Source organism: Littorina saxatilis, linkage group LG14 (genome assembly GCF_037325665.1).
Source record: "Littorina saxatilis isolate snail1 linkage group LG14, US_GU_Lsax_2.0, whole genome shotgun sequence".
NCBI lineage: Eukaryota > Metazoa > Mollusca > Gastropoda > Littorinimorpha > Littorinidae > Littorina > Littorina saxatilis.
In genome coordinates, this window is record NC_090258.1 from 33,028,765 (window position 1) to 33,053,724 (window position 24,960).

General features: G+C 42.6%; 1 protein-coding gene and 1 pseudogene across 1 annotated transcript in view; both read left to right on the forward strand.

Annotated features, from left to right (window-relative positions):
- Positions 1-18,359, forward strand: part of LOC138947606 (uncharacterized) — a 55,771-nt gene extending 37,412 nt beyond the window's left edge. The window contains exons 10-11 of the mRNA XM_070319117.1: positions 16,416-16,494; positions 17,348-18,359. Coding sequence (XP_070175218.1) covers positions 16,416-16,494; positions 17,348-17,465 — 197 coding nt within the window. The 3' untranslated portion in view covers positions 17,466-18,359. The remainder of the gene's footprint in view (positions 1-16,415; positions 16,495-17,347) is intronic.
- The window catches only part of LOC138946584 (mucin-3B-like), a 36,046-nt pseudogene continuing 29,170 nt past the window's right edge, over positions 18,085-24,960 (forward strand).

Here is a 24,960-nt window from a genome sequence, read left to right on the forward strand (position 1 = left end):
TATCACGGTCTCTCTGTCTATGTCTGTGTCTGTCTATGTCTGTGTCTCTCTGTATTAATATCACGGTCTCTCTGTCTATGTCTGTCTCTGCCTATGTCTGTGTCTCTCTGTATTAATATCACGGTCTCTCTGTCTATGTCTGTCTCTGCCTATGTCTGTGTCTCTCTGTATTAATATCACGGTGTCTCTGCCTATGTCTGTGTCTCTCTGTATTAATATCACGGTCTCTCTGTCTATGTCTGTCTCTGCCTATGTCTGTGTCTCTCTGTATTAATATCACGGTCTCTCTGTCTATGTCTGTCTCTGCCTATGTCTGTGTCTCTCTGTATTAATATCACGGTGTCTCTGCCTATGTCTGTGTCTCTCTGTATTAATATCACGGTCTCTCTGCCTATGTTTGTATCTCTCTATATTAATATCACGGTCTCTCTGTCTATGTCTGTCTCTGCCTATGTCTGTGTCTCTCTGTATCAATATCACGGTCTCTCTGTCTATGTCTGTCTCTGCCTATGTCTGTGTCTCTCTGTATTAATATCACGGTCTCTCTGCCTATGTCTGTGTCTCTCTGTAATAATATCACGGTCTCTCTGCCTATGTTTGTGTCTCTCTATATTAATATCACGGTCTCTCTGTCTGTGTCTGTCTCTGCCTATGTCTGTGTCTCTCTGTATTAATATCACGGTCTCTCTGTCTATGTCTGTGTCTCTCTGTATTAATATCACGGTCTCTCTGTCTATGTATGTGTCTATCTGTATTAATATCACGGTCTCTCTGTCTATGTATGTGTCTATCTGTATTAATATCACGGTCTCTCTGCCTATGTCTGTGTCTCTCTATATTAATATCACGGTCTCTCTGTCTATGTCTGTCTCTGCCTATGTCTGTGTCTCTCTGTATTAATATCACGGTCTCTCTGCCTATGTCTGTATCTGCCCATGTCTGTGTCTCTCTGTATTAATATCACGGTCTCTCTGCCTATGTCTGTGTCTGCCTATGTCTGTGTCTCTCTGTATTGATATCACGGTCTCTCTGCCTATGTGTGTGTTTCTCTGTATTAATATCACGGTCTCTCTGTCTATGTATGTGTCTATCTGTATCAATATCACGGTCTCTCTGCCTATGTCTGTCTCTGCCTATGTCTGTGTCTCTCTGTATTAATATCACGGTCTCTCTGTCTATGTCTGTGTCTGCCTATGTCTGTGTCTCTCTGTATTAATATCACGGTCTCTCTGCCTATGTATGTGTTTCTCTGTATTAATATCACGGTCTCTCTGTCTATGTCTGTCTCTGCCTATGTCTGTGTCTCTCTGTATTAATATCACGGTCTCTCTGCCTATGTCTGTATCTGCCTATGTCTGTGTCTCTCTGTATTAATATCACGGTCTCTCTGTCTATGTCTGTCTCTGCCTATGTCTGTGTCTCTCTGTATTAATATCACGGTCTCTCTGTCTATGTCTGTATCTGCCTATGTCTGTGTCTCTCTGTATTAATATCACGGTCTCTCTGTCTATGTCTGTCTCTGCCTATGTCTGTGTCTCTCTGTATTGATATCACGGTCTCTCTGTCTATGTCTGTCTCTGCCTATGTCTGTGTCTCTCTGTATTGATATCACGGTCTCTCTGTCTATGTCTGTCTCTGCCTATGTCTGTGTCTCTCTGTATTAATATCACGGTCTCTCTGTCTATGTCTGTCTCTGCCTATGTCTGTGTCTCTCTGTATCAATATCACGGTCTCTCTGCCTATGTCTGTATCTGCCTATGTCTGTGTCTCTCTGTATTAATATCACGGTCTCTCTGTCTATGTCTGTCTCTGCCTATGTCTGTGTCTCTCTGTATTAATATCACGGTCTCTCTGCCTATGTCTGTATCTGCGTATGTCTGTGTCTCTCTGTATTAATATCACGGTCTCTCTGTCTGTGTCTGTCTCTGCCTATGTCTGTGTCTCTCTGTATTGATATCACGGTCTCTCTGTCTATGTCTGTCTCTGCCTATGTCTGTGTCTCTCTGTATTGATATCACGGTCTCTCTGTCTATGTCTGTCTCTGCCTATGTCTCTCTGTATTAATATCACGGTCTCTCTGTCTATGTCTGTGTCTGCCTATGTCTGTGTCTCTCTGTATTAATATCACGGTCTCTCTGTCTATGTCTGTCTCTGCCTATGTCTGTGTCTCTCTGTATTAATATCACGGTCTCTCTGTCTATGTCTGTCTCTGCCTATGTCTGTGTCTCTCTGTATTAATATCACGGTGTCTCTGCCTATGTCTGTGTCTCTCTGTATTAATATCACGGTCTCTCTGTCTATGTCTGTCTCTGCCTATGTCTGTGTCTCTCTGTATCAATATCACGGTCTCTCTGTCTATGTCTGTCTCTGCCTATGTCTGTGTCTCTCTGTATTAATATCACGGTGTCTCTGCCTATGTCTGTGTCTCTCTGTATTAATATCACGGTCTCTCTGCCTATGTTTGTATCTCTCTATATTAATATCACGGTCTCTCTGTCTATGTCTGTCTCTGTCTATGTATGTGTCTATCTGTATTAATATCACGGTCTCTCTGTCTATGTCTGTCTCTGCCTATGTCTGTGTCTCTCTGTATTAATATCACGGTCTCTCTGCCTATGTCTGTGTCTCTCTGTAATAATATCACGGTCTCTCTGCCTATGTTTGTGTCTCTCTATATTAATATCACGGTCTCTCTGTCTGTGTCTGTCTCTGCCTATGTCTGTGTCTCTCTGTATTAATATCACGGTCTCTCTGTCTATGTCTGTGTCTCTCTGTATTAATATCACGGTCTCTCTGTCTATGTATGTGTCTATCTGTATTAATATCACGGTCTCTCTGCCTATGTCTGTGTCTATCTGTATTAATATCACGGTCTCTCTGCCTATGTCTGTGTCTCTCTATATTAATATCACGGTCTCTCTGTCTATGTCTGTCTCTGCCTATGTCTGTGTCTCTCTGTATTAATATCACGGTCTCTCTGCCTATGTCTGTGTCTCTCTGTATTAATATCACGGTCTCTCTGTCTATGTATGTGTCTGCCTATGTCTGTGTCTCTCTGTATTAATATCACGGTCTCTCTGTCTATGTCTGTGTCTCTCTGTATTAATATCACGGTCTCTCTGTCTATGTCTGTGTCTATCTGTATTAATATCACGGTCTCTCTGTCTATGTCTGTGTCTGCCTATGTATGTGTTTCTCTGTATTATTATCACGGTCTCTCTGTCTATGTCTGTGTCTCTCTGTATTAATATCACGGTCTCTCTGCCTGTGTCTGTGTCTCTCTGTATTAATATCACGGTCTCTCTGCCTATGTCTGTGTCTCTCTGTATTAATATCACGGTCTCTCTGTCTATGTCTGTGTCTGCCTATGTCTGTGTCTCTCTATATTATTATCACGGTCTCTCTGTCTATGTCTGTCTCTGCCTATGTCTGTGTCTCTCTGTATTAATATCACGGTCTCTCTGTCTATGTCTGTCTCTGCCTATGTCTGTGTCTCTCTATATTATTATCACGGTCTCTCTGTCTATGTCTGTATCTGCCTATGTCTGTGTCTCTCTGTATTAATATCACGGTCTCTCTGTCTATGTCTGTCTCTGCCTATGTCTGTGTCTCTCTGTATTAATATCACGGTCTCTCTGCCTATGTCTGTCTCTGCCTATGTCTGTGTCTCTCTGTATTAATATCACGGTCTCTCTGCCTATGTCTGTCTCTGCCTATGTCTGTGTCTCTCTGTATTAATATCACGGTCTCTCTGCCTATGTCTGTGTCTCTCTGTATTAATATCACGGTCTCTCTGCCTATGTCTGTGTCTCTCTATATTAATATCACGGTCTCTCTGTCTATGTCTGTCTCTGCCTATGTCTGTGTCTCTCTGTATTAATATCACGGTCTCTCTGCCTATGTCTGTCTCTGCCTATGTCTGTGTCTCTCTGTATTAATACCACGGTCTCTCTGTCTATGTCTGTCTCTGCCTATGTCTGTGTCTCTCTGTATTAATATCACGGTCTCTCTGCCTATGTCTGTGTCTCTCTGTATTAATATCACGGTCTCTCTGTCTATGTCTGTCTCTGCCTATGTCTGTGTCTCTCTGTATTAATATCACGGTCTCTCTGTCTATGTCTGTCTCTGCCTACGTATGTGTCTCTCTGTATTAATATCACGATTTCTCTGTCTATGTCTGTCTCTGCCTATGTCTGTGTCTCTCTGTATCAATATCACGGTCTCTCTGCCTATGTCTGTGTCTGCCTATGTCTGTGTCTCTCTGTATCAATATCACGGTCTCTCTGTCTATGTCTGTCTCTGCCTATGTCTGTGTCTCTCTGTATCACGGTATCTCTGCCTATGTCTGTGTCTGCCTATGTATGTGTCTCTCTGTATTAATATCACGGTCTCTCTGTCTATATCTGTGTCTGCCTATGTATGTGTCTCTCTGTATCAATATCACGGTCTCTCTGCCTATGTCTGTCTCTGCCTATGTCTGTGTCTCTCTGTATTAATATCACGGTCTCTCTGCCTATGTCTGTATCTGCCTATGTCTGTGAGGTGGAAACACGTTCAGCTTTACCTAAGAGAGTCACTCAGCCTGTACTACAGAATGGCGCTGACACGAATGAAGAGTCTATCGATATCACACGAGAAAACAAACTGCGTCTATCTGCTGCGAAACTTCAGTCTCCCGACAACTTAAATCCACGGCAGCAGCTGGCAGAGCTCCGAGTAGCTTCTTCAACCACTCGCGTGCTGCTCGGTGACTCGGTGATGAGAACTGTCAGAGAAGAACTCATGTTTCCCGGCAAAGCGTCCCAAAACCTCAGTGTGTCGGGCCTCTGTGTGGACGATTTAACGCACTGGTTGACCAACATTCCACAATCCAAACAGGTTCAACTAGTAATCGTCCACATCGGGGTCAACACTTGCCGACACAACACCATCACAGAGACAGTATGGTCCGGATTGTTCAAGCTCATGAAGAAGGTGTTTCCTGCAGCACGTCTACATGCTTCCTCTCTTGTGCCACCAAAGGGAGAGCACGCTCTAAGCAAGACTGTAGCGACCTCCAATCATTCCCTGGAAAGGGTTTGTGCCAGAGAGTGTGTCTTGTTTACCGACCACACTGACACCTTCCTCACCGCCAGTGGCGCCCCTCGCAAGGCCCTGTACCGGGACGCCCTTCACCCAAGTCGGCAAGGTACCATACGCCTGGCATGCAATCTCAAGTTTGCCGATGTAAAGATTGTGGACAAAGAACAAGATCAACGAGGCCGAGAGAGAAAGGTGACAGAGGGGCCAATCTCACATCGCTACACCGGCCAGCCTGCTGCAACTTCGCAGCGCCGGGGACCTTTGCTGCAGACCCCTCGCGGAACCGGACAGCCGAGTCGCCACCACGACCAGGGACCGGAACTTGTGTTGCGAAACAGTCCAACGCCCTACCCACACCCACCCCCTCACCTAGGGGAGCGAAAGCAGCCGGGCAACACAACCACGACTTCTGCGAAACAGACCAACGATGTCTGCAGACTGCGCCGCTCCGGCGATCAGCAGCACTACAGCCAGTCCCATCAGGCAGTCAGAGAGGGGCCGCCCTACCCTGTGCCTCCATATGTCCAGCAGCACTACAGCCAGTCCCATCAGGCAGTCAGAGAGGGGCCGCCCTACCCTGTGCCTCCATATGTCTGGCAATATGCAGCCCCTTGGTCTCCCCCGCGCCACATGCTTCCTTCACCATTCCCGCTCCAGACACACCATAACACAGTGCCACACCACCGTGCATACGGTCCCATGCTCCCACATCTTCAACAGTGTTCCCCACCCTCCAGCTACCAGGGCTACTACAAGTACAACTCGGATATGTGTACGCTGGTGTAATGTCACGTGGAGTGTATTTCATAGGTGTGACGACTTATTTTTTGGATTACTCTTACATGTGTGTGTGTGTGTGTGTGTGTGTGTGTGTGTGTGTGTGTGTGTGTGTGTGTGTGTGTGTGTGTGTGAGCGCATGTGTGTATGAGCGTGTGTGTGTGTGTGTGTGTGTGTGTGTGTGTGTTTGTGTGTGCGTGCGGTAAGAGAATGCGAGACAATACAGCATTATTGGTGTCATCTGCCATGATGGTAACACTTTGCATACTTTTATGTACGACTATGCTACTGCACGAACATTTAGTAATTTACCCTTGTGAGGGTGTGAGCATGATTTCGTGGCCTTTATCCTCCTGATTGAACTTCATATTACCTTCGTTTTTACTGTGCTGTGGTTCAGGCTGTCACAGCAACTCTTTCACAAAGAGACGAGAATTACATTCTTTGTCTTGCGTGAGACAGAGACTCGATGTGTGCGTGCTCCTTTATTGTGCGCCTTTAATCGGACAAGCTTTAGTGACAGCAGTGTGTTCGGACGGTCAAGCGATTCGCCCTTTTCTATCGGATTGAAAGTGACTTCTGTTTCTAAGCGACAAGTGTGTCAACATTGACTCTTGTGTCAACTGCTTTGTGTCAGACTTGTTAAGAGTCTATTACACTAGTTCTGTAGTTTTAGTTTGGTTCTTTATCATTATAAACGGTAACAGTACCGTTTTATTTTTATTTTCCTGTTTCCTAATTGTGCTTGTCTGCTTTTCGATTTTCTACTTGCTTATTGTTTGTTTTCGCTGTTTACCTAGTTTGTCGTCGGAAACAGTTCCTTGTCTCTTTACTAGTTAATTTACGCTTGACGTTGTGTTTCGTAAAGTGTCATATATCATTTTGGTTCCATCACTGTTTTGTATCTCTTCATTATTTTGTTGTCTTGCTTACTGGATAATTAGCTGATTCAGTATCAATAAGTATATTGTTTAATTAAACAAACAAACAAACAAAAAACGCCCCAAAACGCTACTTGAGCTTAAATATGAGTAGCTCTCCTACTACATGGCCAACAAAACAGGGTCTCCGTGTTGGGCACCTGAACATTAACCATGCTATAAATAAAATCAATGATATTTCTACAATGCTGTTAAATACTGGAACAAGTTTTCACATTTTTGGGATCACAGAATCAAGATTAACACCTCAGATTTCGGATTCTGACGTTGTTATTCCAGGTTACAGTACGTTACGCAGAGACCCTCAGCAAAGTAGAGAAACTGGTATACTTTTGTACATAAGTGAATCAATTAGTTATACACGAATAATACACCTTGAGAACTTCGTGGAATCTGTGTGGATTGAAGTTAAGTTGAGAGGAGCACCTCCACTCCTCATAGGATTTTGTTATAGAAATCCCGCAGAGCGAGCAAACTGGTCAGATAACTTTACACAGATGTTAGATGCAGTTCTGCTCGAGTCAAAGGAAACAATTCTGTTGGGAGACTTTAATGTTGATTTGCTTAAACAAAACAAGCAGTGGGTTGATATGATTAACCTCTATAATCTTAAACAAATAGTCAACACTCCCACTAGAGTCACATCATCCAGCAGTACTCTGATAGATCATATCTATGTTACTGATCACCATAATATTGTCGAATGTTGTGTTCCAGCCAATGGTTGCAGCGATCATTTTCCTGTCTGTTTAACATGGTCAAGAAAGGGTGTCAAAATTCCTAAAGTTGGTCACAAGACAATAAAATACCGCTCTTTTTCTAAATTTAACGAAGACACCTTTCTACATGAACTTTGGAATTCCCCACTATCTGATACTTACAATTTTACGGATCCGGACGAAGCCCTAACACATTGGCTTAGTGCCTTCAATGACATATACGATAAACATGCTCCGTGGAGAATAAAGAGAGTTAGGCACATTGTAAAACCTAAATGGTTTGATAATGATTTACAACATGCCATTGACCATCGCGATTTTTTAAAGTCGGTTGGCAAGGAAGAGGAATACAGAGAACAGAGAAATAAGGTAAATTCACTTAAACGAACAAAAAAGATAAAATATTTTCGTGACCTAGCATCAAGTTCAAAGCAAAACTCAAAGAATATATGGAAGGCAATAAATGAACTTACGAATAAAAAGGCTGCCAGTCATCCGAGTTGTATCAAGGACATATCTCCCGATGATTTAAACACACATTTTTCCAAAATTGCTGAAAATGTGATTAAAAATGACAAGTCCAAATTAAATGATTTGAAAGTTTTAGAAGAATTTTGCAAATCAAAACAAATTTCATGTCAAGCAAAAATTCCCCTTCTTACAGTACCTGAAGTTTTTCACGCACTTACACACCTCAAGCAAACAGGCACCCGGGGGCTCGATGGGCTTGATGGTAGGATTCTTAAATTGTCAGCCCCCGTAATTTCTGAAACACTTACCTACATTTACAATCTCTGTTTAGACAAAAATATTTTCCAGTCGCCCTGAAACAGGCTAAAGTCATTCCTCTGTTTAAATCAGGTGACAAAAGAGACCCCTCAAATTATAGGCCAATTTCCATTTTGTCTGTGTTATCAAAACCACTGGAAAAGCATATCAACAAACACATCCTAACACATTTCAACCAAAACAACTTATTCCATCCTAAACAATCAGGATTTAGAGCTAAGCATTCCTGCCACACTGCCTTAATCTCTCTTGTTGATCAGTGGTTGGACAAAATAAACGATAATGAATTCTGTGGTGCCATTTTCGTAGACTTTGCAAAAGCCTTTGATGTAATTGATCACACATTATTGCTTAGAAAATTCGGTTTGTATGGCGTCGGATATGATACTATCAATCTTGTTAGTTCATTCCTCTCTGACAGACAACAGACAGTTCTTACAAACACTAGAGCATCGAGCATGCAAGCTGTAGATTACGGTGTACCACAAGGATCGGTATTAGGACCTCTGCTCTTCTCAATATATGTTAATGACCTCCCCCTTTATATTCAACATTTATGTGAACTTTTTGCAGATGATACCACAATTCACTCCAGTAACAAAAATTTAACTCGCTTATCAGAATCCCTCCAAGGAAGTCTAAACCAGCTGACAGAATGGACTGACCTAAATCACATGTCTCTTAACCCAAAGAAAACCAAATATATGATAATTACAACTAGACAAAAACGACAGAATTTTACCTCAACTGGTCCCGATTTAATGATTGACGGCAATATAGTGGAAAAAGTCGACCATCACAAAGTTCTAGGTGTCCACATCGATAACAACCTGTCTTGGTCAACTCACATTGAACAACTTAGTAAATTAGTGTCAAAGAAAGTGTACCTCTTATCTAGAATTAAACACTTCCTTAATTGTCAAGCCAGGAAGTTATTTTTCACTGCTCATATTCAGTCTCTTATTGATTACGCATCCACTCTATGGGACTCTGCAAGTGATAATTCCCTAAAGCTACTCAGCAGATTACACAAAAGAGCGCTAAAAGTAGTATTACTCAAACAGACTACTCTCACCGACTCAGACTACATCAACATAGGGGTCCTACCTCTAAAGTCAAGAATGAATTACAACAAAGGAATAATGATGCATAAAATTATGACAGAAAATGCACCCGAAACCATTTGCTCAAAGTTCTCCTTGAAGAATTCGCACCACTTTATAAAACTAAACACTCCTCTTCCTAGGATAGACCTATTTAAATCAAGTCTTGTTTATTCAGGAAGCAGCCTCTGGAACGCTCTTCCGGACGCCCTGCGGCAATCCACCAACACGGATTCTTTTAGAACCAAATATTCTTTCCATTTAATGAACTCTATGAACAAATAAACTTGATTGGTTGGTATGTTTTCTTTGTATACAGTTGTTCATTATCGGAATTATGGTTTATTGTGACAAAATCACGAAGATTTGGCTCTGTAATACATTGTTTTGCTGAGCTAATGTATTGTTGGGTTACTTTCCGTTTATCTTCATTGCTTTACACCCAATTTTGAACACTACCTTATGATCTACAATGCTTCTACATAATGCGCTTCATGTACATAAACTTATATGTTCTACCATTAATGTTTTTATGTAACCTTTTTCTAGTCATAGTTATAGTAAAATAGTTTAGTCCCTCTTTAGGGCGAGGGCCAGATGCAAAAAAGCATATCTATGCTTATTCTTGTCACCCTCGAAAAATAAAGATTTGTCATTGTCATTGTCATTGTCATTGTGTCTCTCTGTATTAATATCACGGTCTCTCTGTCTATGTCTGTGTCTGCCTATGTATGTGTTTCTCTGTATTATTATCACGGTCTCTCTGTCTATGTCTGTGTCTCTCTGTATTAATATCACGGTCTCTCTGCCTATGTCTGTATCTGCCTATGTCTGTGTCTCTCTGTATTAATATCACGGTCTCTCTGTCTATGTCTGTCTCTGCCTATGTATGTGTTTCCCTGTATTAATATCACGGTCTCTCTGTCTATGTCTGTGTCTCTCTGTATTAATATCACGGTCTCTCTGCCTATGTCTGTATCTGCCTATGTCTGTGTCTCTCTGTATTAATATCACGGTCTCTCTGCCTATGTCTGTGTCTGCCTATGTGTGTGTTTCTCTGCATTAATATCACGGTCTCTCTGTCTATGTCTGTCTCTGCCTATGTCTGTGTCTCTCTGTATTAATATCACGGTCTCTCTGCCTATGTCTGTATCTGCCTATGTCTGTGTCTCTCTGTATTAATATCACGGTCTCTCTGTCTATGTCTGTCTCTGCCTATGTCTGTGTCTCTCTGTATTAATATCACGGTCTCTCTGCCTATGTCTGTCTCTGCCTATGTCTGTGTCTCTCTGTATTAATATCACGGTCTCTCTGCCTATGTCTGTCTCTGCCTATGTCTGTGTCTCTCTGTATTGATATCACGGTCTCTCTGTCTATGTCTGTCTCTGCCTATGTCTGTGTCTCTCTGTATTGATATCACGGTCTCTCTGTCTATGTCTGTCTCTGCCTATGTCTGTGTCTCTCTGTATTAATATCACGGTCTCTCTGTCTATGTCTGTGTCTGCCTATGTCTGTGTCTCTCTGTATTGATATCACGGTCTCTCTGTCTATGTCTGTCTCTGCCTATGTCTGTGTCTCTCTGTATTGATATCACGGTCTCTCTGTCTATGTCTGTCTCTGCCTATGTCTGTGTCTCTCTGTATTAATATCACGGTCTCTCTGTCTATGTCTGTGTCTCTCTGTATTAATATCACGGTCTCTCTGTCTATGTCTGTCTCTGCCTATGTCTGTGTCTCTCTGTATTGATATCACGGTCTCTCTGTCTATGTCTGTCTCTGCCTATGTCTGTGTTTCCCTGTATTAATATCACGGTCTCTCTGTCTATGTCTGTGTCTCTCTGTATTAATATCACGGTCTCTCTGCCTATGTCTGTGTCTGCCTATGTGTGTGTTTCTCTGCATTAATATCACGGTCTCTCTGCCTATGTCTGTCTCTGCCTATGTCTGTGTCTCTCTGTATTAATATCACGGTCTCTCTGCCTATGTCTGTATCTGCCTATGTCTGTGTCTCTCTGTATTAATATCACGGTCTCTCTGTCTATGTCTGTCTCTGCCTATGTCTGTGTCTCTCTGTATTGATATCACGGTCTCTCTGTCTATGTCTGTCTCTGCCTATGTCTGTGTCTCTCTGTATTGATATCCCGGTCTCTCTGTCTATGTCTGTCTCTGCCTATGTCTGTGTCTCTCTGTATTAATATCACGGTCTCTCTGTCTATGTCTGTGTCTGCCTATGTCTGTGTCTCTCTGTATTAATATCACGGTCTCTCTGTCTATGTCTGTCTCTGCCTATGTCTGTGTCTCTCTGTATTAATATCACGGTCTCTCTGTCTATGTCTGTCTCTGCGTATGTCTGTGTCTCTCTGTATCAATATCACGGTCTCTCTGCCTATGTCTGTGTCTCTCTGTATTAATATCACGGTCTCTCTGCCTATGTTTGTATCTCTCTATATTAATATCACGGTCTCTCTGTCTATGTCTGTCTCTGCCTATGTCTGTGTCTCTCTGTATCAATATCACGGTCTCTCTGTCTATGTCTGTCTCTGCCTATGTCTGTGTCTCTCTGTATTAATATCACGGTCTCTCTGCCTATGTCTGTGTCTCTCTGTAATAATATCACGGTCTCTCTGCCTATGTCTGTGTCTCTCTATATTAATATCACGGTCTCTCTGTCTATGTCTGTCTCTGCCTATGTCTGTGTCTCTCTGTATTAATATCACGGTCTCTCTGTCTATGTCTGTGTCTCTCTGTATTAATATCACGGTCTCTCTGTCTATGTCTGTGTCTATCTGTATTAATATCACGGTCTCTCTGCCTCTGTCTGTGTCTCTCTGTATTAATACCACGGTCTCTCTGCCTATGTCTGTGTCTCTCTGTATAATATCACGGTCTCTCTGTCTATGTCTGTCTCTGCCTATGTCTGTGTCTCTCTGTATTAATATCACGGTCTCTCTGCCTATGTCTGTGTCTCTCTGTATTAATATCACGGTCTCTCTGTCTATGTCTGTCTCTGCCTATGTCCGTGTCTCTCTGTATTAATATCACGGTCTCTCTGCCTATGTCTGTCTCTGCCTATGTCTGTGTCTCTCTGTATTAATATCACGGTCTCTCTGCCTATGTCTGTCTCTGCCTATGTCTGTGTCTCTCTGTATTAATATCACGGTCTCTCTGCCTATGTCTGTGTCTCTCTGTATTAATATCACGGTCTCTCTGCCTATGTCTGTGTCTCTCTGTATTAATATCACGGTCTCTCTGTCTATGTCTGTCTCTGCCTATGTCTGTGTCTCTCTGTATTAATATCACGGTCTCTCTGCCTATGTCTGTCTCTGCCTATGTCTGTGTCTCTCTGTATTAATATCACGGTCTCTCTCCCTATGTCTGTCTCTGCCTATGTCTGTGTCTCTCTGTATTAATATCACGGTCTCTCTGCCTATGTCTGTGTCTCTCTGTATTAATATCACGGTCTCTCTGCCTATGTCTGTCTCTGCCTATGTCTGTGTCTCTCTGTATTAATATCACGGTCTCTCTGTCTATGTCTGTCTCTGCCTATGTCTGTGTCTCTCTGTATTAATATCACAGTCTCTCTGTCTATGTCTGTCTCTGCCTATGTCTGTGTCTCTCTGTATTAATATCACGGTCTCTCTGTCTATGTCTGTCTCTGCCTACGTATGTGTCTCTCTGTATTAATATCACGATTTCTCTGTCTATGTCTGTCTCTGCCTATGTCTGTGTCTCTCTGTATCAATATCACGGTCTCTCTGCCTATGTCTGTGGCGGCCTATGTCTGTGTCTCTCTGTATCAATATCACGGTCTCTCTGTCTATGTCTGTCTCTGCCTATGTCTGTGTCTCTCTGTATCACGGTATCTCTGCCTATGTCTGTGTCTGCCTATGTATGTGTCTCTCTGTATTAATATCACGGTCTCTCTGTCTATGTCTGTCTCTGCCTATGTCTGTGTCTCTCTGTATTAATATCACGGTCTCTCTGCCTATGTCTGTCTCTGCCTATGTCTGTGTCTCTCTGTATTAATATCACGGTCTCTCTGTCTATGTCTGTCTCTGCCTATGTCTGTGTCTCTCTGTATTAATATCACAGTCTCTCTGTCTATGTCTGTCTCTGCCTATGTCTGTGTCTCTCTGTATTAATATCACGGTCTCTCTGTCTATGTCTGTCTCTGCCTATGTATGTGTCTCTCTGTATTAATATCACGATTTCTCTGTCTATGTCTGTCTCTGCCTATGTCTGTGTCTCTCTGTATCAATATCACGGTCTCTCTGCCTATGTCTGTGTCTGCCTATGTCTGTGTCTCTCTGTATCAATATCACGGTCTCTCTGTCTATGTCTGTCTCTGCCTATGTCTGTGTCTCTCTGTATCACGGTATCTCTGCCTATGTCTGTGTCTGCCTATGTATGTGTCTCTCTGTATTAATATCACGGTCTCTCTGTCTATATCTGTGTCTGCCTATGTCTGTGTCTCTCTGTATCAATATCACGGTCTCTCTGTCTATGTCTGTCTCTGCCTATGTCTGTGTCTCTCTGTATTAATATCACGGTCTCTCTGCCTATGTCTGTGTCTCTCTGTATTAATATCACGGTCTCTCTGTCTATGTCTGTGTCTGCCTATGTCTGTGTCTCTCTGTATTAATATCACGGTCTCTCTGTCTATGTCTGTGTCTGCCTATGTCTGTGTCTCTCTGTATTGATATCACGGTCTCTCTGCCTATGTCTGTGTCTCTCTGTATTAATATCACGGTCTCTCTGTCTATGTCTGTGTCTGCCTATGTATGTGTTTCTCTGTATTAATATCACGGTCTCTCTGCCTATGTCTGTGTCTCTCTGTATTAATATCACGGTCTCTCTGTCTATGTCTGTCTCTGCCTATGTCTGTGTCTCTCTGTATTAATATCACGGTCTCTCTGCCTATGTCTGTCTCTGCCTATGTCTGTGTCTCTCTGTATTGATATCACGGTCTCTCTGTCTATGTCTGTATCTGCCTATGTCTGTGTCTCTCTGTATTAATATCACGGTCTCTCTGTCTATGTCTGTCTCTGCCTATGTCTGTGTCTCTCTGTATTAATATCACGGTCTCTCTGCCTATGTCTGTGTCTGCCTATGTCTGTGTCTCTCTGTATCAATATCACGGTCTCTCTGTCTATGTCTGTCTCTGCCTATGTCTGTGTCTCTCTGTATCAATATCACGGTCTCTCTGCCTATGTCTGTCTCTGCCTATGTCTGTGTCTCTCTGTATTGATATCACGGTCTCTCTGTCTATGTCTGTCTCTGCCTATGTCTGTGTCTCTCTGTATTGATATCACGGTCTCTCAGTCTATGTCTGTGTTTTAAAGTCGCTCACAGTTTACTTATAAATTCTTTCAAGTTGTGAGTATTGTTCTTTTCTCATTTCGAAGGTCACACACACACACACACACACACACACGCACGCACGCACGTACGTACGTACGCACGCACGCACCACGCACGCACACACACACACACGCACGCACACACACACACACACACACACGCACACACACACACACACACACACATACGTTGCCTGCAGGAAAAGTCTACAATAATCATCATAGCCCTGTCATCAATGTTTAATCTATACATCTGTGCGTGTACAAGTAGGGGGTGCTTTTAGATAGGAATAAAAGACGGAACAGTCCTTCTTGACTGAACACTGCGATCTCATTGAAGTCACATTTTTATTCGTATCCCCTAACTCTCTGTGTGTCTGTCTGCTGCTGCTGCGCTCTCTCTCTCTCTCTCTCTCTCTCTCTCTCTCTCTCTCTCTCTCTCTCTCTCTCTCTCTCTCTCTCTGTTTCTTTGTCTCTGTATCTTCTCTCTCTGTCTCTATGTCTGTCCGTCTGTCTGTCTGTCTGTCCGTCTGTCTGTCTGTCTGTCTGTCTGTCTCTCTCTGTCTCTCGCTCTCTTTCTCTGTCTCTGTCTCTCTTTTTCTTTGTCTCTGTATCTTCTCTCTCTGTCTGTCTCTCTCTCTGTCTGTCTGTCCGTCTGTCTGTCCGTCTGTCTCTCTCTTTTTCTCTCTCTCTCTTTCTCTCTCTCTTTCTCTCTCTTTCTCTTTCTCTCTCTCTCTCTTTCTCTCTTTCTCTCTCTCTCTCTTTCTCTCTCTCTCTCTGTTTCTTTGTCTCTGTATCTTCTCTCTCTGTCTCTCTGTCTGTCCGTCTGTCTGTCTGTCTGTCTGTCTGTCTCTCTCTCTCTCTCTCTCTCTCTCTTTCTCTGTCTGTCTCTCTGTCTCTCTCTCTCTCTCTCTGTTTCTTTGTCTCTGTATCTTCTCTCTCTGTCTCTCTGTCTCTCTGTCTGTCCGTCTGTCTGTCTGTCTGTCTGTCTGTCTCTCTCTCTCTCTCTCTCTCTCTCTTTCTCTGTCTGTCTCTCTCTCTCTCTCTCTCTCTCTCTCTCTCTCTCTCTCTCTCTCTCCTCTCCAACCTTCCACCACCGGTATCAGCCATCAATACTGGATCCTAATGTGTTATTCATTGTTGTGCCTGCTAACGTTCTTCTTTCGTGCAGAGTGGCAGGCTTAGTTTCTTCTTGTGCCTCGGGTGGGTGGTAAACGCTTTTCCTAGTTTGCTGTGGGAACACGTGGGAAAGAAAAGATATGGGATTATTGATTGATTGATTGATAGATTGAGTGATTGATGGATTGATCGATTGATTTATTTATTGTTTGTTTGTTTTCTTCTTTCTTTTCATTAATTAATTGATTTGTTTATTTGCAACAGTTTGCTTTTTGTGTGTGTATTCTTTTGGTGTTAAATGTTATGAATTGAACAAAAATCAAACAGTTCTGCTTTGGTTTGCTCCCGAAAATAAATAGTTCATTTTTCTTTCTTTTTTTAAATTCTGAAATTTGCTTACAGAAAGTTTTGTCTCTGAAAATAAAGAGGTCATAACAGTAATGAGACTATGAATCTCGCGATGCCTATTTTAAATGGACACTTTCACTGACCCATTTTGATGCGTTTGGAACTCGTTTTATTTCAGATTTGTTGAAAAAGTGGTCTGTTCAAAATGAAAGTAGCAACAGAAATGAATACTTGCTGGATCGCCTTCATCTGTACAGGTAAAGTTTAAATTATTTCTCTGTGTGTGTGTGTGTGTGTGTGTGTGTGTGTGTGTGTGTGTGTGTGTGTGTGTGTGTGTGTGTTTGTGAGTGGGTGTGCGTGCGTGCGTGTGTGTGGGTCAGTCTGTCTGTCTGTCTGTCTGTCTGTCTGTCTGTCTGTCTGTCTCTCTCTCTCTCTCTCTCTCTCTCTCTCTTTCTCTCTTTGTTCTTTGTTTCATGTGTGTATTATAGTAGGGACTAGCTGTAAGAAAGGACCATATGGACCTAATGCTATCATCCCTCGGTAATAAAGTTTTCGAGTTCTCTCTCGCTCTCTTTCTCTCTCTCTCGCTCTCTCTCTCTCTCTCTCTCTCTCTCTCTCTCTCTCTCTCTCTCTCTCCGATCAAGTGTTTATGTGGATGTGAGAGTCGCCCGCGTGCGTGCACATGTGTGTATATCATCGTCTTGCTCCACTCAGTTGAAGAGTTAATTTGGTGTCTTAGGTTATATCACAATCAAGTAATAATAAGTCGTGATTTTGAGACTGGATATGGTTGGTTTGGGACCTTCAATTCGTGCAGCCTATATTCTACATCCTTTTGACCAATGCAATGGCGATGGAACACAATTTTACATTAGTCCTCGAATATTTGTGTCGGGTGTTATATGAGCTGTTAATGGCAAGATGCCAAGTTATCTGGGAAGGCAAACAACAAATGTTAAATCATAGGATCATCTAAGCTTAATGTGAAGTGATTTTAGACGACACTTAACATTTTGTACTTGAAGGTTTAAGCCATCTTAATATTTATTATGTACAAAATGTGACACGTGCATGTTGCGATATCTTTAAAATGTTTTACCCGTCTTCCAGTTTCTGCCCTGCTGGGACTGGCCTCATGCGCCACTACATTGCCTTCCAATGTGTCTGTGGAAGACTCTTCCATTTCTCGGTCTTCCACAACAGCAAATCTTCCACAGTCTGGAAGTAGTGAGACGACGTACGCTGTTGGCAGCAGTGTTGATTCGAAGAATGTGTCTTCCACTGTTACGCAAAACACAGCTTTTGGCAATTCAACTCTCAGTCTAAGGAGTATTTCAACAACTGGGGCTTCTACAAGTTCGTCTTCTGATGATAACGCAGACTTTCTTGCTGCTTTAGATTCAAATTCTACCGGTGAATTATATGAAAACAGCACAGGTATTGTGAGTACGCCTACTTTATATTTTAACAGTACATCATCTGAAAACGATACAGACTTGATGGTGGGTACACCGACTTTAAATTCCGACGGTGCACTGTCCAGTAAAACTTCTGCACAAACCACTGCAGATTTTGTGGATACCAAAACGTCTGAAAATGACACAGACCTTGACGGCACGACAACATTGAACTCTACCATTGTGTTATCAGAAAATGTTACTGAGTTTGTGAGTACAACAATCTTCCATTCTACTGGTGTTTTACTTGAACATACTACAGATTATTTTAATGTATCATCTTTAAATTCTACTCGTGAAACTGCAGAAGGAATTACAACAGGTGTTGTGAGTACGACAACTTCTTATTCCACAGAAACATCGCCTGAAAGTGACAATAACTTTTCAGACATGACAACTCTGCATTCCACCAATGCGTCGTCTGAAAACGCCTCACATGTTGTGAATACGGAAACCTCCAATTCTACCAGTGTTTCACTTGGAAAAACTACAGATTCTTTCAGTGTACAGACTTCACATTCTACCATTGAAACTACTACAGAATCTACTTCTCACTTTGTGGATACGGCAACTTCAGGTTCTCCAAATGAATCATTGGAAAATATCACAGATATTGAGAGTACAGGAACTGTTCCTCCTACGTCTTCGCCACCTACAAGTCTGATTGTTACAAATATGCCTTCTAACGACACAAGCACGACAGACAATAACATCACAGACACAACAACACCAGACAGTAACATCACAGACACAACACCAGACAGTAAAAGCAGAGACACAACAAACCCAGATAGTAACATCACAGACACAACACCAGACAGTAACATCACAGACACAACACAAGACAGTAACATCACAGACACAACAACACCAGACAGTAACATCACAGTCACAACAACACCCGATAGTAACATCACAGACACAACAGCACCAGACAGTAACATCACAGACACAACACCAGACAATAACATAACAGACACAACAACACCAGAAAGTAACATCACAGACACAACAGCACCAGACAGCAACATAATGGACACAACACCAGACGGTAACATTACAGACACAACAAAACCAGACAGTAACATCACAGACACAACCCCAGACAGTAACATCACAGACACAACAACAGACAGTAACATCACAGACACAGCAACACCAGACAGCAACATTACAGACACAACGACACCAGACAGTAACATCACAGACACAACACCAGACAGTAACATCACAGACGCAACAACACCAGACAGTAACATCACAGACACAACAACACCAGACAGTAACATCACAGACACAACAACACTAGACAGTTACATCAAATACACAACAACACCAGACAGTAACATCATAGACACAACAACACCACGCAGTAACATCACAGACACAACACCAGACAATAACACCGCAGACACAACAACAACACCAGACAGTAACATCACAGACACAACAAAACCAGACACTAACATCACAGACACAACAACACAAAATAGTAACATCACAGACACAACAACACCAGAAAGTAACATCACAGACACAACAGCACCAGACAGTAACATCACAGACACAACACCAGACAATAACATAACAGACACAACAACACCAGACAGTGACATCACAGACACAACAACACCAGATAGTAACATGACAGACACAACAACACAAGATAGTAACATCACAGACACAACACCAGACAGTAACACCACAGACACAACAACACCACACAGTAACATCACAGACACAACACTCGACAGTAACACCACAGACACAACAGCACCAGACAGTAACATCACAGACACAACACCAGACAGTAAAAGCAGAGACACAACAAACCCAGATAGTAACATCACAGACACAACAACACCAGATAGTAAAATCACAGACACAACAACACCAGACAGCAACATAACGGACACAACACCAGACAGTAACATCACAGACACAACAGCACCAGATAGTAACATCACAGACACAACAACACCAGACAGTAACATCACAGACACAACACCAGACAGTAGCATCACAGACACAACACCAGATAGTAACACCACAGACACAACAACACCAGACAGTAACATCACAGACACAACAACACCAGACAAGAAAAGCACAGACACAACAACACCAGACAGTAACATCACAGACACAACACCAGACAGTAACATCACAGACACAATAACACCAGACAGTAACATCACAGACACAACAACACCAGACAGTAACATCACAGACACAACAACACCAGAAAGTAACATCTCAGACACAACAACACTAGACAGCAACATCACAGACACAACACCATACAGTAACATCACAGACACAACAACACCAGACAGTAACACCACAGACACAACAACACCACACAGTAACATCACAGAAACAACACCAGACAGTAACATCACAGACACAACAACACCAGACAGTAACACCACAGACACAACAACACCACACAGTAACATCACAGACACAACAACACCAGACAGTTACATCACAGACACAACAACACCAGACAGTAACATCACAGACACAACAGCACCAGATAGTAACATCACAGACAAAACACTAGACAGTAACACCACAGACGCAACAACACCAGACAGTAACATCACAGACACAACAACACCAGAAAGTAACACCACAGACACAACCCCAGACATTAACATCACAGACACAACAACACCAGATAATAAAATCCCAGACACAACAACACCAGACAGTAAAAGCACAGACACAACAACACCAGACAGTAACATCACAGACACAACACCAGACAGCAACATCACAGACACAATAACACCAGACAGTAACATCACAGACACAAAAACACCAGACAGCAACATCACAGACACAACAACACCAGACAGTAACATCACAGACACAACACCAGACAGTAGCATCACAGACACAACACCAGATAGTAACACCACAGACACAACAACACCAGACAGTAACATCACAGACACAACAACACCAGACAGTAACATCACAGACACAACAACACCAGACAGTAACATCACATACACAACAACACCAGACAGTAACATCACAGACACAACAACACCAGACAGTAAAAGCACAGACACAACAACCCCAGACAGTAACATCACAGACACAACAACAGACAGTAACATCACAGACACAAAAACACCAGATAGTAAAATCCCAGACACAACAACACCAGACAGTAACATCACAGACACAACAACACCAGACAGTAACATCACAGACACAACAACACCAGACAGTAAAAGCACAGACACAACAACCTCAGACAGTAACATCACAGACACAACAACACCAGAAAGTAACACCACAGACACAACAACACCAGACAGTAACATCACAGACACAACAACACCCGATAGTAACATCACAGACACAACCCCAGACAGTAACATCACAGACAAAACAACACCAGAAAGTAACATCACAGACACAACAACACTAGACAGCAACATCACAGACACAACAACACCAGACAGTAACACCACAGACGCAACAACACCAGACAGTAACATCACAGACACAACACCAGACAGTAACATCACAGACACAACAACACCACACAGTAACATCACAGACACAACCCTAGACAGTAACATCACAGACACAACAACAGACAGTAACATCACAGACACAAAAACACCAGACAGCAACATCACAGACACAACAACACCAGACAATAACATCACAGACACAACACCAGACAGTAACATCACAGACGCAACAACACCAGACAGTAACATCACAGACGCAACAACACCAGACAGTAACATCACAGACACAACAACACCAGACAGTTACATCAAATACACAACACCACTAGACAGTTACATCGAAGACACAACAACACCAGACAGTAATACCACAGACACAACAACACCAGACAGTAACATCACAGACACAACACCTGACAGTAACATCACAGACACAACAAAACCAGACAGCAACATCACAGACACAACCCCAGACAGTAACATCACAGACACAACAACAGACAGTAACATCAAAGACACAACAACACCAGACAGCAACATCACAGACACAACAACACCAGACAGTAACATCACAGACACAACACCAGACAGTAGCATCACAGACACAACACCAGACAGTAACATCACAGACACAACAACACCAGACAGTAAAAGCACAGACACAACAACACCAGACAGTTACATCAAATACACAACACCACTAGACAGTTACATCGAAGACACAACAACACCAGACAGTAACATCATAGACACAACAACACCACGCAGTAACATCACAGACACAACACCAGACAATAACATCACAAACACAACAACAACACCAGACAGTAACATCACAGACACAACAACACCAGACACTAACATCACAGACACAACAACACAAAATAGTAACATCACAGACACAACACTAGACAGTAACACCACAGACACAACAACACCAGACAGTAACATCACAGACACAACACCACGCAGTAACATCACAGACACAACAACACCAGACAGCGACATCACAGCCACAACAACACCAGATAATAACATGACAGACACAACAACACCAGATAGTAACATCACAGACACAACACTAGACAGTAACACCACAGACACAACACCACCACACAGTAACATCACAGACACAACACCAGACAGCAAAAGCACAGACACAACAAACCCAGATAGTAAAATAACAGACACAACAACACCAGATAGTAAAATCACAGACACAACAACACCAGACAGCAACATAATGGACACAACACCAGACAGTAGCATCACAGACACAACAACACCAGACAGCAACATCACAGACACAACAACACCAGACAGTAGCATCACAGACACAACACCAGATAGTAACACCACAGACACAACAACACCAGACAGCAACATCACAAACACAACAACACCAGACAGTAACATCACAGACACAACAACACCAGACAGTAACATCACAGACACAACACCAGACAGCAACATCACAGACACAACAACACAAGACAGTAACATCACAGACACAACACCTGACAGTAACATCACAGACACAACACTAGACAGTAACACCACAGACACAACAACACCAGACAGTAACATCACAGACACAACAACACCAGACAGTAACATCACAGACACAACAACACCAGACAGTAACATCACAGACACAACAACACCAGAAAGTAACATCACAGACACAACACCACTAGACAGCAACATCACAGACACAACATCAGACAGTAACATCACAAACACAACAACACCAGACAGTCACATCACAGACACAACAACAACACCAGACAGTAACATCACAGACACAACAACACCAGACAGTAACATCACAGACACAACAACACCAGATAGTAACATGACAGACACAACACTAGATAGTAACATCACAGACACAACACAAGACAGTAACATCACAGACACAACAACACCAGACAGTAACATCACAGACACAACAACACCAGAAAGTAACATCACAGACACAACAACACCAGACAGTAACATCACAGACACAACACCAGACAATAACATCACAGACACAACAACAACACCAGACAGTAACATCACAGACACAACAACACCAGACAGTAACATCACAGACACAACACCAGACAGTAACATCACAGACGCAACAACACCAGACAGTAACATCACAGACACAACAACACCAGACAGTAAAAGCACAGACACAACACCAGACAGTAACATCACAGACACAACAACACCAGACAGTTACATCAAATACACAACAACACCAGACAGTAAAAGCACAGACACAACAACACCAGACAGTTACATCAAATACACAACACCACTAGACAGTTACATCGAAGACACAACAACACCAGACAGTAACATCATAGACACAACACCAGACAATAACATCACAGACACAACAACACCCGACAGTAACACCACAGACACAACAACACCAGACAGTAACACCACAGACACAACAACACCAGACAGGAACACCACAGATACAGTACCATCAGACAGTGACATCTCAGACACATCAACACCAGACAGTAGCACAACAGACGCATTAACACCTGCCACTGATGTCAATAACGCCTCTGATATTACCACAATCACAACCACAAATGGCACAAACATCATAAACACGTATACAGAAAATAACATCATAGATATCACCACCACTACAGATTACACTAGTATAATAAGTGATACAACTAAACCAACAACAGACACCAATTTCACAAATATCTCACCAACAGACACCAAACTCACAGACATCACAACTACAGCAGACACCAACCTCACAAACATCCCAACAACAACAGACACCAACCTCACAGACATCCCAACAACAACACACACCAACTTCACAGACATCCCAACAACAACACACACCAACTTCACAGACATCCCAACAACAACAGACACCAACTTCACAGACATCACAACAACAACAGACACCAACCTCACAGACATCCCAACAACAACAGACACCAACCTCACAGACATCACAACAACAACAGACACCAACCTCACATACATCATAACAACAGACACCAACCTCACAGACATCACTACAACAACAGACACAAACCTCACAAACATCCCAACAACAACAGACACCAACCTCACAGACATCACAACAACAACAGACACCAACCACACAAACATCCCAACAACAACAGACACCAACCTCACAGACATCACTACAACAACAGACACCAACCTCACATACATCACTACAACAACAGACACCAACTTCACAGACATCCCAACAACAACAGACACCAACCTCACAAATATCACAACAACAACAGACACCAACCTCACAAACATCCCAACAACAACAGACACCAACCTCACAAACATCCCAACAACAACAGACACCAACCTCACAAACAACAGCAGACACCAACCTCACAGACATCACTACAACAGACACCAACTTCACAGACATCACTAGAACAACAGACACCAACCTCACATTCATCACAACAACAGACACCAACCTCACAGACATCCCAACAACAACAGACACCAACCTCACAGACATCACTACAACAGACACCAACCTCACAGACATCACAACAACAACAGACACCAACCTCACAGACATCACTACAACAACAGACACCAACCTCATATACATCACTACAACAACAGACACCAACCTCACAAACATCCCAACAAAAATAGACACCAACTTCACATACATAACTACAACAACAGACACCAACCTCACATACATCCAAACAACAACAGACACCGACCTCACAAACATCCCAACAACAAC